The sequence below is a fragment of the Puntigrus tetrazona genome, chromosome 1, assembly GCF_018831695.1.
Source record: "Puntigrus tetrazona isolate hp1 chromosome 1, ASM1883169v1, whole genome shotgun sequence".
Lineage (NCBI taxonomy): Eukaryota > Metazoa > Chordata > Actinopteri > Cypriniformes > Cyprinidae > Puntigrus > Puntigrus tetrazona.
In genome coordinates, this window is record NC_056699.1 from 24934472 (window position 1) to 24951800 (window position 17329).

General features: G+C 36.8%; 1 protein-coding gene across 3 annotated transcripts in view; it reads right to left on the reverse strand.

The window, feature by feature from the left end:
* jag1a (jagged canonical Notch ligand 1a) overlaps nucleotides 1-16794 on the reverse strand; it is a 28070-nt gene extending 11276 nt beyond the window's left edge. For all 3 annotated transcript variants that reach the window (XM_043248818.1, XM_043248810.1, XM_043248800.1), the window contains exons 1-12: nucleotides 16519-16794; nucleotides 15701-16009; nucleotides 11170-11227; nucleotides 9256-9513; nucleotides 7992-8052; nucleotides 7288-7418; nucleotides 6629-6748; nucleotides 4187-4300; nucleotides 2973-3086; nucleotides 2580-2693; nucleotides 1575-1621; nucleotides 55-228 (exon numbers count right to left, since the gene is read on the reverse strand). In XM_043248818.1, coding sequence (XP_043104753.1) covers nucleotides 55-228; nucleotides 1575-1621; nucleotides 2580-2693; nucleotides 2973-3086; nucleotides 4187-4300; nucleotides 6629-6748; nucleotides 7288-7418; nucleotides 7992-8052; nucleotides 9256-9513; nucleotides 11170-11227; nucleotides 15701-16009; nucleotides 16519-16653 — 1635 coding nt within the window. In that variant the 5' untranslated portion in view covers nucleotides 16654-16794. The remainder of the gene's footprint in view (nucleotides 1-54; nucleotides 229-1574; nucleotides 1622-2579; nucleotides 2694-2972; nucleotides 3087-4186; nucleotides 4301-6628; nucleotides 6749-7287; nucleotides 7419-7991; nucleotides 8053-9255; nucleotides 9514-11169; nucleotides 11228-15700; nucleotides 16010-16518) is intronic.
* Nucleotides 16795-17329: the final 535 nt, after the last annotated feature.

Sequence of the window (17329 nt, forward strand, 5' to 3'; positions counted from 1 at the left end):
ACTTTAACACCAGCTCACAGGGTTTATTCGGGCAGAACAGGTTTTGGAGCTCACCTGACACGCGGCCCCTGAGAAACCGGGTGGACACAGACACTGGAACCCGTTGACAGTGTCCTGACAGCGTCCACCGTTGAGACAGGGTCGACTCGAGCACTCGTCCACGTCCCGCTCGCAGTGCTCACCCGCGAAGCCTGCTGCGCACACACACCGATATCCATTCACCAGATCCTGACACACACAGAGGGACATACGCTCATTCAAAATATAGACAAAAATCTGCATGAAATAATACAAATTAAATATACTGTCAGTTAAAGTTGTTGTTGTTGTCATTTTTCATATTGATGAGCATTATATATAATACTAATTATTATTAGAAGTAGTAGTATTTATGTATTGCATCATTTCTTAATTCTAGTCAAAATAATTATCATCATTGATTATTAATATTTACAATATCGATAGTATTTGTTATACAGTAAACATTTTATTATATTAATATTCATATTAACAATAATTAATAATATAATACACCAATCCATTTTGAATAATAATAATATATTGTAAAATAAAATTATTACTATTGATAGTAATTTATTTAAACTTAATAAAATTATAATGAATAATGTAAGCTATTAATAATTAATAAATGATAATGATAATAATAAATTATTTTTCTATTCATGATAATATAATTGACACCAATCCATATTAAATAATAATAATTATAATATACTGTAAAAAATATACATTTTATTATTTCATACTTAATAATATTATAAATAATAACTGCAAGCATATTATTTAATGATTTACTTAGGATTTTCTGAACGATTACTTTCTAGTCAATATAGCATCAAATATAATTACCGTTATAATTACTATTATTTATATATAACCTTATTTATATAACCTACAGTAAAATAATAAGCTGTACTAACAGTATTAATAATACAATTCAATAACTATACATCCTTTAAATTAATAAATGCATGTATTTATATTGATACATTAAATTAAAGTCCTTTTTAAAGCAAAAATACATCCTTAGTACAAGATTAATTAACTTGAGTGTAAGATACATCACACTTTCATAGAGTAGATCTTGAATTTTATTTTCTTGGCACACTAACAAATAGTTTTAAGCATAAATCAAACGCAAGACAATATCTCTCACCCCTAGCACAGATATTCTACTAATAACCTAAAGTCCATTACAACATGTTTCATTTGATCAAATCAAATAGGGGCTTGTCAGGACTGATTAGGTCTTTCCTCGCTGTGTGTTGATAGCTAACTGGCTCAGACAAAGTCCTAATGCACTCCAGCTGTACAGCACCGAGCCAGAGCGAACATAGTATACACAGAGAGAGAGAGAAAAAACAATGAATAGGAGACAAGAATGTTTATGGTAATCCGATCGTTTCACAAACTCACTCTGTCTTTATGTTCGCTCTCCAAAACATGACTCAGCTTCGGCTATTTTTAAACAGGAACGGACGGAGGTGAAAGAAACGGAGAGAGCGGGTCTTTGGCATCTGCCAGAAGGGCTGGGAAACATTTTGAGTCCTTACCTTACACAGTCCTCCGTTCAGACACTGTCCGTGGCAGTCGTTGACGTCTGGGGAGGGGGAACCCATCGAAATATCAGTTCACATTTCACAAATCACGCCTAGACAGTCTCTGCGCGCTTATTTGCACGCTCTGCATTAAAACCAGGTGAAGCATGTCATAGCCGAGAATACTACATGCTTTTAGCAGCTGAAAGATTAAAAAAAGAATTATCTGATGCTTTTTAATGTTTTTTTAGTTTTAGGATTTTCTTTTATATTTATATTTACTAAAAGAGTATTTTGTATTCATTTTAATGTATTTAATTTTATTTATTTTAATATCTAATTTTTTTTTATTTAATTTAGTTGCCAAGAAGCGTTTTTCATCTAAAAATTATGCTTTATTTTTAGCTTTATTTCAACAAATGAAGACATTTTAATAGATTTACTTACCAACACTAAAAAGTAACTAATTATATAAATAAAATAAAATATATAATATAATATATATATATATATATATATATATATATATATATATATATATATATATATATATGTATAATATAATTTGAAAAATAAATCATTTTAACATTAGATGTAACATTTTGATTTTAATTGCACCACTGTTTACTTACCAACACTAAAAAGTAACTAATTATATAAATAAAATATATATATATATATATATATATATATATATATATATATATATATATATATATATATATATATATATATATATATATATATATATATATAATATAATTTGAAAAATAAATCATTTTAACATTAGATGTAACATTTTGATTTTAATTGCACCACTGTTTTATAGAGAATTGCTCTAAAGACTACAGAGTATATAATGCAATTACACTGACTGTAATTAAAGAGTACTCCTTTAATTTTTAAATGGTAAAAACCTGCCCAACACAATGCTGTATGATATGCAAACATCTGAATTTCTTTTAAAGCTCCTAATAATTCAAACTCTGATGCATTCATTCGAAACCGTGAAAAACTTACTGATGTCGCAATTCTGGCCCGTCCAACCAGGGAGGCACTCGCAAAAGTATCCTCCAATCAGATTCCGGCAGGAGTGTGCATTGACGCACGGGTTTTCCTCGCACTCATTAGCATCTGGGCCAAAAACGACAAAAGAAATCAGCGTGAGCGCAGTCTAAATTACAATCAGACCGATACGCACGCAGCTGAGCGTCCCTGGGGAATTTGTGAGTGTGTGTTAATGGACTGTAAATGCGCTCTCGTACGAATCAGAGGCGGGGGTCCCGTGGTGGTCTGGTGCTTAAATTCTTCCGAGGCTGACTCGGTTACCACGGTAAATTGGATTTTTGAACAAACGCACCCCGACTTAAAGAAAGAGAGGGAGCAGAGGCACACAGAGGGGCACACACACACCAATGAGACAGGTCTTTCCGGTCCACTGAGCGGGGCAAACGCATTTAAAGCCGTCCACCAGGTCCACGCACACACCGCTGTGATTGCACGGGTTCGGACTGCAGTCGTCTTCATCTGAGGAAGAGGAGGAGACATCAGTTTGCATCGTTCAGTTATTTCGCTTTAATATATTTTCATGACTTCACTTCTGAATCGTGTGGCGCTGGAAACTAATGGAGTAATGATGCCGAAAATTCAGCTTTGCATCACAGGAATAAACCTGATAGTTTTATTAATAGCAATTTTAAAAGGTTTAAATAAATGCAGCCTTGATGAACATAAAACACTTTTTAAAAAATCTTAATATTTCTAAAAGTGCTGTATAATGATTATTATTGTTAGTATTATTAACGATAAGAATTAAAAATATATATTTTTATTAATGTTGGCTACTGTTGTTAATTTAATAATTAAACAATATATCTTAATAGTGCTGTCAAACAAATAATCACATCTAAAATAAAAGTATATATATATATATATATATATATATATATATATATACATATATATATATATATATATATATATATATATATATATATATATATATATATATATATATATATATATATATATATATATATATATATATATATATATATATATATATATATATATATATATATATATATATATATATATATATATATATATATATACACATATATATATATATATATATATATATATACATATATATATATATATATACATATATATATATATATATATATATATATATATATATATATATACACAAACACCTGCTTGTATTTTTCTAAAAAAACATGTTATGTTTATATATTAAATATATTTATATATAATGTAAAATATAGGAATATAAATATATGGAATATGTATATACATAATTATATATTGTATGTGTGTGCATTTAATATATGCATTATAAATGTGAATAAATGCCTCATTTATGCATTCAAGTTTAAGTTTGTCATATTTTCTAAGAGACAAAGAGCACTAAAAGAAGACAAATGCTGTTGCTATGCTGTTGCTAAGGTGTTCTGAGTGATTTTAATGCGATGATGCAGTTATTCTGAGGTGGCCGCTCTCTGGCTCGAGTCCAAAGAGCCCAACTTGAAGTCTCCTTCTGGTTACTATATGTGGCTCAGTTCTCTCCTTGAAAGTAGTTGGAGCAGTTTGAGATATCTTACTGATGTTGCAGGACGGTCCGGTCCAGCCTGACACACACTGACACTCAAAGCCCTGACTGGACTCCACACAACTGCCTCCGTTCAGACACGGCTCAGACAGACAGGCGTTATCCGCTGCAGAGAGCCAGAGAGAGACAAGTTACAACGCAGTGCTCACACACAATCAAAGCAAAACTGAGACAGAACAGCGTTTTCCAAAGGAATGCACAAAATACACAGACATTTTACCCCAAAATAAAACACATGGACCACACATTTGCCAAACCATGACAAACTCCCTTTCTATGTAGCAGCACTGTACATGTTTCATGTCATCTTATGACCCCACGATCTCTTTCCACTCACAGAATAAAATAATTCAAGCTCAAATCAAAAATTCAGGTAGATTTTTTTTTTAATTGAACCATTTAGGTGGTTGGTCAGTGTCTGGCAGTGTTGTTACTGTTACTGAAAACCGTTAGAAATAATAAAGTAAAATAAAATAAAATGAATTAAAATAGAAGAAAACTAAAAATATAAAAAATATATAAAAAAAAAAAAATACATCAAATGTACAGCAATTAATTGCCTTGGCCACTAACTGAAGAACTTAATCAAGTGTAATTAAAATTAAATATATAATAATATAAAATATAAAAAATGAAAACTTTATCTAAATAAAAAGAAAAAAATTTAATATACAAAGCCAATTTGAAATACTGTTAAATACTAGTAAATAAATGATAAAATAACCAAAGATAATATAAAAATAAAATACTGTTTGTTTTTGCTTATTTTACAATGCTTTGGAAATACAAATGTTTAGTTAAAGCATGCAAACTGACATTTAACTAATATATGGCAAAAACAGCAACAATGCAAATATATAGAAGCCCTCTGTTTCTGGAAAGCTTTACCGAAAACAGGGCTTTTCCCCAATTTAGAAATCATGAGATGTTCTGTAAAGCTTCTCAGAGCAAGCAACGGTCGCCGAGTTTAGCAAAGGGTCAGCTGAATGTTCAGCTGAGGGAGAGCAGGATCAGAGTGAGTTTTGTTGCATCCAATCTCATTGTCAGACAGTCAGGCAGGGTCACGTCTTGGTTTTCCCCCTTTCAATCTCCCAGTCACTCCCTCTCTCCGCTCTAGTGCTCTTTATCAGATCAGTCAGTGGACGGGAAAGCCCCTTTGGCCTTTCTCACACCGCACAGAGACCACCAACAAAAACAGACGAGCGTAGCAAGAGGCCTTGAGCTTGTATTTCCAATAAAACACGACAAGAAAAAGGATAAACAAAAATCGAAGCAAACCGGAGCAAAGTGAAAACAGCAGAACAAGAAAATCTCTGTTATTGCGTCCAGGATGGCCTGGTGAAGTGTGTTTGACAGAAGACAAGTCGTGCCAAACCAACCCAGCAGCAGATCTATTTTTCCAGCACACATATGTGACGCGAGGCGATGCATTATTCTGCCCAAATCAAATTAATGCGCATTGCATTCTTCGGCTTGGCCAGGACTCGGGCTGCTTGATTAGTAAGTGCATGTTTGCGTGTGTATCTCTCCTGCTGCACATAAAAATCTCCGGTCCAAAGAAAGACAGATGACAGAATCCAGAATTAATCGAAAAAAGGGAAATATGGACACGCAGGACGCAAAATGAACCCTCGCCAAGCGCCAAATGTGAGTAAAATTTGGCTTTGGCCAGGGTTTCTCGCCACTTGGCTGACATGAACTGCAACGCAATACATGGCTTAATAAGGCTGATAAGTAACGTAAACGATTCTGATCGAAAACATACCAACTATGCACTCAAGAAAACATCTATCGAACTTTTTCTTCCATCAGAATTTCGTTTTTTCTCTAGTACTTCCATGAGTGTGGATCAAATACAATTTCATTCAGCAAGCGTGCATCCATTTGATCAAGAGTGAAAGTAAAGACATTTATAATGTTAAATAAAGGATTCGATTTCAATAAATGCTGTTCTTCAAAGAATCCTTTACACAAAAAATATGAGTATAAGTATCACGGGACACTGAAAACGGGAGTAATGATACCGAAAATTCAGCTTTATCATCACTAATTATATTACATTTTAATATATATATCTAAACAGTAAACAGTTATTTAAAATAACAATAGTTTTCCGTTTATTTTTGCTGTATTTTTGATCAAATAAATGCATGCTTAGCACAAGAGACTTATTTCAAAAACATTTGTAAAAAAATCTTACCAATCCCAAACTGTTGTGTAATAAATAAAGAAAAATCATGATGCATCCTCAGATTTTTGTGTTTCATAATACTCAGGATGAAACAAACTTTAGTCATTAAGTTCAATCAGGAGTCTGTGCCACGCCCATCCTCCTCCCTCTGCCCATGACATCATTTCCTCTTTTTTTGACAGGATGTCTGTGGTGAGCATCGGCCACGTGAGGTGTGTGTGTGTGTGTTTTTGCGTGACCCACCTCTCTCACAGTTCTGTCCCGAGTAGCCATCGGGACAGGCACAGTGGTATTTGTCTGGTCCCGTGTTGCTGCAGGTGCCACCGTTCAGACAGGGTTGCCGCGTGCCACAGGTGTTCAAGTCTACACCGATCAAAAGAATTCAGCAAATGAACAATAGAACGGAATCGAACGGGACAGAATGGAACAGAACACATTAGAATAGAGCTTGTATTTCCAAGGCAGATGACAGAATCCAGAATAAATCAAAAAAGAGAAATATGGAAATGCAGGATCCAAAATTAACCCTCATGCCAAATGCGAGTAAAAATTTGGCTTTGGCCAGAGTCTCCCGCCAGCTGGCCGCCATGAACGGCAACGCGATACATGTCTTAATTTGACGACTCGCTGATAAGTAACGTGAGCGAGTCTGGTCAAAAACCGAGCACTCGAGAAAACATCCATCGACTTTTTTTTTCTCTTTTTTGGAAAATTCTGATCAATCAGAATGTCATCCACGGCGGCTTTTCTCCGGTACTTCCAAGAATAAGGAAGAATCCTCACATGAAATACAGTTTGTCAATTAGAACACAATAAAATAGAACTGAACGGATTCGAACAGAATTGAACGGAATAGGCAAGTATGGACTAGACTAGTATTTAGTAGAATAGAACAGAATTACCTTTGTCACAGAGCTGTCCTCCCCAGTTGGTGTCACACAGGCACTGCCAGGGTTCGACGCAGGTGCCGTGCACACAGCCGGGATGAGGGATACACTGGTCACAGTACTCTCCCTGCCAGCCGTACAGACACCTGTGAAGGGCAGAACATCACCTCTGAAAACACGGTGACAACAAATCACCGACATAACGTGACCTACCTACTGGAGACATGATTCCAAGACACAATGTGCATGCAAAGGCTGCTACTAAGTGCACGGGGCTTGGGCAGTAGTAAAGAATTTAACTTTACAAAGTAAATTTAACATTTTTGTTCTTTGGAAAAAAGCATAATGTTGCACATTTTACCATTTACTACATTTCATAAATAAAAGGTGTTTGTTTTACCTTTAATATTTAAGAACATTCACAACAATAACGCACAGAAATTTGTTTTATATAAAAAAACACAATTGCAATTTTTATCATTGAAAATAAACCCATTTTGCAGCAATAGTTATGAGATTAGATCTATAGGTTGCCATTTTGGGGTTGAAAAGTCACTTAATAGTAGGGCAATGCATTGGGTTTCGTTTACTTATGAGTTTACTCATGAGGCTATGGGCTTTTTAGCATGCTACCTTAAAAGGGTGCTGCCTATTTAGACATTTAGGCTGGAAAATAATCACTAAATCCAGTATCTTTATAAATAAATGCTATGTGTTACCTGCAGTCCCCAGGCATTTTACAGGAGCCATGCTCAGTGCTGCAGCCCTGCTTACAGATGGCTAAGAAAACAAGAGAGAAAGAGGAATATGGTTACTGCTATCAGCTCCATCTGTGTGATCTCAGCAGTTCTCGCTCATCACGCCATCCCAGCCGCTCTGAACATCATCTGCCAACATGATGTCATTTCTCCTCCCCTCCACTCGTGTTTCTTCATGCGGGAGTGAATGAGGGAATAAACACTATTACAGAGATAAAATCCACCCTAATACTGTTGCAAACCCACACCGTATTAAACACTAACACACATTAGCTGGCAGACGGGATGCTGTCTGTGGTGTGTCTGTGTCTGTCTGTGTGTGTGTGTGTGTGTGTGTGTGTGTGTGTGTGTGTGTGTGTGTGTGTGTGTGTGTGTGTGTGTGTGTGTGTGAGAGAGAGAGCCAAAGCTTTGTTGTGATAGTGACAATCTCAAATAATAACATCCCCGTGAGGTCAGTGATTCAGAGCCAGTTTGAGTCCAGTCTGAGCGAGCCTAAATCCCATTCCCACACATTTTGAACAACATAGTTTTTGAAATGTTTGTACAATTAATTAAAAACATATTTATTACAGAAATGTGCATGACTTTTAATTTTTTTTAATTCCGGATATTATTTACACATTACTGTTCAAAGGTTCGAGGTCAGTAAGAATTGATTTATTTATTCATTTTTTTAGAAATTTATATATTTAATCACAAATGCTTTTATTTGATCATTAAATGTAATAAAATATTTATTTTTCAAGTAATTCTTTTGAATATTTTTTAACTTTTGTATGCTATTTATCTAAAATGAAATGCATCACAGTTTCCAAAAAAAAACTGTTTTTAATTGTAATAGACAATTAAATGTAATAAACAGCATATTAGAATTATTTATGAAGCATCATGTGACATTGAAGACTGGAGTAATGATGCTGAAAATTCAGCTTCACATCACAGGAATAAATTACATTTTAAAATATATTTAAACAGAAAAAATATATTTTAAATCGTAATAATATTTTACAATATTACTGCTTTTACTGTGCTTTTTTAATCAAACAAATGCACCTTTGGTGAGCAGAAGACACTTTTCAAAAACATTAAAACATTTCAATCAACCACAAACTTTAAAACAGTGTGCGCACATAAAACTTTACTGTGCCCAATGTAAACAGACCTCAAATATGAAATGTGAAGTATTTTACTATTTTATATATCCAATATAGCCTCCACCCCTTACCAGTGTTGCATTCTGGGCCAGCCCATCCCTCCAAGCAGGTCTTGTTTCCATTGTGATCGCAGGTGTAGTGGCCGAAGAAGTCGTCTCTGGGCCGGCAGAACTTATTGCAGCCGAAACCGAAGTAGTGCTCGTCGCAGGTCACCCTAATCTGGAACTGGAACTGAGCCACGGGGCCGTTGTGCTTCAAGACCTGCCACTGACGGTTTGGGTTGATCATGCCCGACTGGACCGCTTTCTCTATGACTTGACCGTTGATGCCTACAGGAGCGGGAGACAGAGAGAAATACACACTTTAGCGTGCATTCTCCCACAAATGAGAGCTCTGTCATCATTTACTCACCCTCAAATAGTTGCAATTCTTAGAACAAAGAAATTCAGACACGTTTGAGGGTGAGTAAATGATGACAGAATTTAATGTTTGGGTGAACTGTTCCTTTAATCGGGCCCCTGTGAAATTACGCCAGATTACACAACTCTGACACGCACGCAAAATCAGATCACAACAAGCGGATTTGTGTAACGGCTAACCCTGACCCTAACACTAAAGCAGATATTAGGCTGAATAAAATACAATTTACACCACCAACAGAGACAAACACGACCTTAAAAGTATCACAAATGTTCCCTTATATGCTAGTTTAATAGTATAAATCAGCATCACCTTTTGAGGCGTTCTGCATATTTTATCTCATTTTGTATTTCAAAAGACATGTAAACAGAAACCAAAGACAGATTTGAACTGTCCCTTCAAGAGCGGCGTACTATAGACTTTGTTTACTATTGCGCAGAGGAATATCGTAGTAATTCAGCACAGCGGTGAGGTATTTGGCCGAAGGGCTTTAAATTGCGAGAGGGGTGTGCGAAGTGTGTGTGGCTCGTGGGTTTAGCAGAAATAACTGCCTTGACCCAAACCTGTCCTTCGGAAATACACGAGGACAGAGATCGGTGCCAGGCTGCCAAAGCTGAGATCTCACCGTCACCTCTCCTCGACGTTTACCTGAGAGCGAGACCATTCCTCGACGCTGGAAACATCACACCGTAGTGCAAGAACAAAAAATGTTGTGTTTTGAATTTCTTCTAACATGCATGCATAAATATAAAATAGTATAAAATATAAAATATTTATGTGTTTTTACCTATGCTCTCTCTCTCATAATATATATATAGTTTGTATATATATATAAATATATATATATATATATATGGATATATATATATATAATATACATATATATGTAACATTTGTGTGTGTGTGTGTGTGTGTGTGTGTGTGTGTGTGTGTGTGTGTGTGTGTTTGTATATTTGTTTAATGACATGCATATGTGGTTTATAAAGATGCTGCTTCATAATAGCAGATACAGTTTGTACAGTATAAATACCTTTACCCCAATGGAAAGTCCCCATAAACCACAAATACCCCAACATTTGTGTGTGTGTGTGTGTGTAATGAATGCTGCACTACAGAAGCTGGACCCGTGCTAAAGGCTACTTGGCATTTGGTGTTAAGTACAAGTCAATATTTGCACTCCTGTTCAGATTTGGCACACACTCGCACACTTATTTAGATTTGAATGGGATGAATAATGAATAATGTGATTGTACACACATTGCACTCTTGATTCTGCTAACCATCGCATGCAACAACCCAAATTTCCAACACACTCCCCTGCTGCTTGTGTGTAAGATTGTCTCACACTCATAACAATGTGTTTAAAAGACTGATGAATGCAAGCAGGTGCAGGCAGCGGTTTAGTAACAGGAAGTGTTCGCCAGACATCCACAACACACACACACACAGAAATACACAAAAGCTGCATGCTGCCTTCAAGCACGCTTTTCTCTCATTGTCAATTTCTGACTGTACTCTCTAGAAAGATACAGAAAAACGTGTGTTTGTGAGAGAGAAATACTCACTGCCGGTGCTTGAGTCATTATTGAAGTCCAAAGCCTCAACAATCAATGTATATGACCTCTGAAAGAAAGAAAAAACACATTAAATGACCATTACACGCAGTCTCAAAGAATCGCTATGAATTAAATAACGTTCGTTTTGTTCATTTACATTCATCCAGTGGTGAGAGAGCTTCAGGTCGGTCCAATCGGCCCAGTGCTGTGTTATCAGTAAAGCTCACATTTGGAAATATTGGGAGATTTTATGTCTTATTTGAACATTTGTTTTTCTACTTCTGCTGATTTAAGTTGTACACCTAGTTGTCTAAAACAGGTGAGATTTAGTCCAAATTAAGAGAAAGACTTCAAGGTATGGTGTGAAAAACTATAAACTATAAACTAAATGAATAAAAACTTAAAAATTGCTAAATCTTATCAATGTCTATTCTAGACATTCTATCAATGCTAGACAATATGAATATTTCAAATTTTCTTGAAAAATCTAAAATCAAATTGTTACATTTAAAAATGTTAAATTCTAACAGTAAAAAAATGGTTACACTATACCATTCAGAAAAGTCGGTGAGATTTTTTTAATGTTTTATCATACTATTAAACATAACTACAATTCAAATGACCAGTTTGAATAAATATAACAATATATTTTAAAATGTAATTTCCTGTGATTAACGATTTCCAGAATATTGCTGTTCAAGAAGCATTTCTTATTAGTATCAATGTTGAAAACAGTTGAATAAACATGGACACATTAATTAAAATGATAATAATATAATAATAATAATAATTTAAAATAATCCTTTAATTAATAGAACATTCAATTCATTAAAGGAGAACTTTGACATTTTAGGTTAGGGTTTAGAACAAACCATTCTAGAATGTTTGAGGAACATTAATAAAGCACTGCAATACAAACACCGTAATGATTGATCACCTTGTGCTTTATCAGGAGACATCACTGAGCTACTTTCACTATCTGGCTCTTCATCAGCTAAAGATAAGTAACAGGACAGACGGGAGAGTGAAAAAATGTGTGAGAAAAACCCTCGATGGGATGTTAGATGATGTTTTGAGGAACACGAAACTGACAGAAACAGCTTGAGAAACATTCTCAGAATACGAGCCGATTCTGAGAACAGACAGCAGAAGCATTTAGTCCATCAGGGCTCTCTGAGATGACCTCACACGCACCAGTAATGCCGACTCTTCCTGCCTCTGCAGTCTGAGGGATCTACAGGCCTTTATGAGCTTTAATCCATCCATCCACACACACACACACACTCACAAACGTGTGCATGGGTGCAGTATGAGTTCAAACTCACACACAGAAAGACACAGCAGGGCTACAGGATTCATCCACAAGTGACACCTCAGTGATTTGAACTAGAGACAGTGTGAGAAAGACATGAAGAACCTCTCAGACAGAACTCACGTCACACCGACCGAGATGTTTGCTTGACCGTATTCAGTACTTCTATATTGGGATATTTCCATATCGAGATATTTGCGTATTTGCTCTAAGATGGCCCAAAAGCATGCTTTTTTTCAATTAGATGAACGATCATTTCAATGAACTTGTCAGCGTAACCAATGAGATTCAACGTGTTTAATGCAAGAACTATACATCCAGTCACAGAAAATATTCGAGGCTCGTCTTTCACCATCATTTCTTGTCTTTTCACGATCATTTTCATCTATATGTGCCAATGTAACACTAAATACCAAAATATTGTTTACAAAACCTGTACTATACTAACAATTCCATGCATTGAAGCATTCACAGAATGGTATTTTCAAGACATTTTCCAACATCAGATACTGTATTACTGATATCGATTCAAGTTACGTTTCCAATAAAATCGTTGCAATTATTTATATCTATTATATCGGCCAGCTCTAATCTGAACTTCACAAGTGAACTTCTATAAAGTGAAAGTAACGGGTAAAGGTGCCCAAAAATACTTAAAAATGAAGTTACGGAATGAGGTTTTCACAGCAGTTCTATAAAACAACCATGTTTTTCTGGAACATTTGAATGATCTAAAGAACATTGTTCTACCTTTAATGGTTTAGTGAACGTTCAAGGTTCTAAATGGAACCACTGATGCCAGAACCTTTATTATTAAGACATTTAGCAGTTGCAGTATTTAATTTCGCATGAATGAAAATGTTATTACGACAGAGAGATCCCTTAAACTGATATCTGGGTCTGAAAACCTTTCAAATGTAACAGAACGTCTCCAAAGAGCGAGTCGACAACCTTTCTTAACGAAAAGCACTAGCTGAACTTATGGTAACCATCGAAGATTTTTAAGCACGAGGCACGAAATATCTACAGTACAATCAATCTTCTAGGCTTCTTCTCATCCAAGTTCACAAACAGCAGGACGCTGGTTACCAAGACTCCGTCTGAAACATGCATACACACACCCCGCGTTTTCATCTGACTGCTGCTGATGATGCGAAAACGAACAACAAATAGATCAGAACACACACACACGCTCATGCAAAGACCCCCTGTGTTTCTTTGTAAACCTGCTTTGTTGAACCGCCGTCCCACAACCCAGCGTCGCAGGCTGAGCGCGGTTCAATTGCTAGGTAGACTTGTGATGGAAAAGAAAGCATGCAAGATGACAATGTCTAATTAATCTCTATTCAGAGCGGCTGTGAGGCAGGTCTAGACCGCTCTGATCGACGTGGGCAGGGGGTGAGATGTTTGAGCGTGGCTGCCACGGAAACTGGCCCTAATTGGCCTATCAGACTGACTTGCTTTGACCTCGTGCTGACGGCTCGGGCCTTATGAGTTGTGAAAGTAAGCATGGGCTTCGGTAAAAACAATCGCTCGATTCAGATTCAGAGTGGAGAAAAATAGATGCCACGATCAGATCTGCCCCGGGCGATGCTTAATGCAATGCAGCGATGGACTGATAAGAGATTTTTAAAGGCTGATGTCTAGTAGTCGACCCATATAGGACTACCGCAGTATTTTATTTTAACAATGTACAGGGCTATTTATCTTACATAAGTTAACTGGAAATAAAAACTATCAACCTGTAACCATTTAATAATCAACACCAGCCATGTTATATATGCAGACATGGCATGTTAAGCAAATATTTAGCAGAATATGTGTTGATTTATTGATTTATTATTTGCTATTTTTTATTTCGACATACAGCATTATATATTGTCACAATATTGTATGAGCACTGACCAAATAAACCTTCACATATGAATTACTGCTTAGTTTGAACGTTGCGTTACTGGATGTCTCAAAACTTAGTGGACCGACCTACACAGCATTAACTTTCCAGCGTCATAAGCACGTTTTGGACTAGCAGGGCATCCGTGATGCCCAAAAATGCTGCCTATAGGTTTCATTAAGAGCATTGGAGATAGAGAGATAACCCCTGTGAATGATCAATGGTGGTCTGACTGGATATCTAAGAGCAGTTTCCTGTGGCCATTGTGTGTAAAACAGCCTCTGAATGTCCATCAGTAGGTGCTGGAGATAAACTCAGGTGTTTTAGAGCACATTGTCCTGCTGTTTTGAGAAGATACTGGCGGACTGTAAATGGGTGGGGTAACACAACCCCTGTCCAGCCTGAGCGTCATCGTACAGGAATGCCATGAAAGGCACAGAACTGGTGTTCTGACCATTTCTGCTACCTCCTATTAAAACAGTTGGTACCATAATTCGACAGCAGAAAATGCTACCAATCAGACTTTGCTTCCAGCTTGACGTTGTGTCAGACTTTAACTTACACGCCTAACCCAAACCTAAACCTACTACCCCTTACGGTATTAAAAATACAGCGTTGGTAGCATAAAACAAACAAATCAGGATTCTGACAAACGTGTTTACCAACAGAACGAGACACCGCAAGCATCATGGAAATTAGTGTGTAGGTGACACTGAGGGGCAAGTTGTCACAAGTTCACATGACCAGCTACTGGGGCATGTTGTCACACAAAATGTAGATTTGTGACCCTGCACCACAAAACCTGTCACATGTAGCACAGGTATATTTGCAGCGACAGCCAATGCACTGTATGGATCAAAACTGTCAATCTTTCTTTCATGTCAAAAATCATAAGCATAATAAGTAAAGCTCATGCTCCGTGAAGATTGTAAATCTTCTACCATAAATACATATGCATTGCTAAGAACTCCATTTGGACACCTTTAAAGGCCATTTCCCCAACGTTTAGATCTTTAGCTCCCTCATATTGCAGATTTTAAACAGTTGCATCTCAGCCAAATATAGTCCTATCATAACAAACCAAACATCAATGGAAAGCTTATTTATAAAATCTCGATTCCACTGGTTTTGTAGTCCGGTTCACATTTTTATGCCCCAAAACAGTGGCTCTTCTCGATAAATAATCTACACGCAAACTGACTTTCCCAAATAAACCCACCGTGGGAAGAGAGTGTGACAACTTGCCCCGGTCTCCCGTAATCCCAGACATGTTTAATCAGATTACGATTTCCCAACGGCTTTGCTAACAAAACAGCTTTTTTTTTTCAACTCACCGGCCAGGCGAAACTGAAGGGCAGCACGATCCTGGATTTATCGCTCGCGCCGTCGAGGGGCTTGACAGAAAAAGTATTCCCACCGATAACGGGAGTAGATCCGCTTCCGTAGCTGCACGGGCCTCCCGAAGACACCCGCGACTGATACTCCTTCAGACAGACGCGGAAAAACGTGTCGCACTCGTCCGCCGCGCACGAGCGGTCCGCCGCGACGCGCGCGCCGTCGCAGCACGCGCCGCTCTGCAGCTCGCCGTTCGAGTTCTGCATGGACAAAACCTGCATCTCAAAGTGCCCCGACGCCTCGCAAACCTGCAACAAAACAACATGCAAAATTAAGAGCGCGGCATTTTCGTCACACGGGACACCTATCCTAGTCGCCTCTGTTTATTCGTTTGAATTTATGCGCCGAAATCGTGCGCAAAAACGTTCCGTGGAAGGCGTTTGCGTGCGTAAAGAACCAAAAGTCTTTAAAAGCCCTTTAAATTCACAGATTTTAAAAAGCCCCATCTATGTGAGACCCGGGACATCAGGTTACCTGAGTTTCAGTGTAAAAAGGTATTTGCACACAATTCGATTTATTTAGTTTTTTTTTTTTTTTTTTTTTTTTTGGCGTTTTCGCATCCGTAGCAACCATTTTGATAAGAAAGAGCGACAAAAAAGCGACAATTTTGGAAACTGCAGAAAAAGAAAGTCTCAAAAATCCAGATGAATCGAATGAGATCGACTCTGTATAGTAAGAGCGATCCGATCCGCATATGCATGTTCACATCGCGTCGCATAAACAGTTGTCATATGTGACATATGAAAGCCAAACGTACCCTCATCCACAGGCACCGCAGAAGCACATGAACGCACAGCACCGCAAAACTTGGACTCCGTCTCAGAGTCATGCCTCCTCCGTTTGTCTGCTCGCTGCCTGTAAAACTAAACTTCAGCCGACACACGGCTCTCATATAGAGGACAAATTCCCTGATGCCCCTTTTGAGGCTCTATTATCCGCCACTCTATTCTTGTATTGTCCTTCTGTTTTTACAACAATGCCCACGGACTGGAGAGGAAAAGCTGCGAGTGCGGCCAGGAGAGCGCTCCATCTATACGGCGCGTTCACGGGGGAGGGGCGGGGCCCACACTCGCGAGGATTACACATTCATGAAGGGGGCCGGGCTACGCATGCAAATAACACCCACCTTGTTTTCTAAGCACATTTTTGTGGCCTGATTATTTGAAGGATTTTTTTAATTAGGTAAACGTTAACTAAAAAGTGTTAGATTTCAATTATAAAATAACATGACAGGGAACGCATTTATAAATGTATACATTCGATTTTAAAATAAACAAAATGTTAAAACGATAATAAATAATTGTATGTGTTTATGTGTTGAAAGAATAGCATTTATAATAATAATTAAATAAAAATTTAAGGATCAGGATTTAGTCAGTAAGAAATATATTCGTATATAATCGGGATCCAATTTTAAAAAGAAATCAAATAAAATCAGATAAATTAAAATAAATTGATATGTTAAATTAATAAATATTATATTATTATAAATATTAATCATATTTACAAGACTGCAATGTTGTGATCATAATAATAATAATAAAATCAGTTAAATATTAAAAAATAAT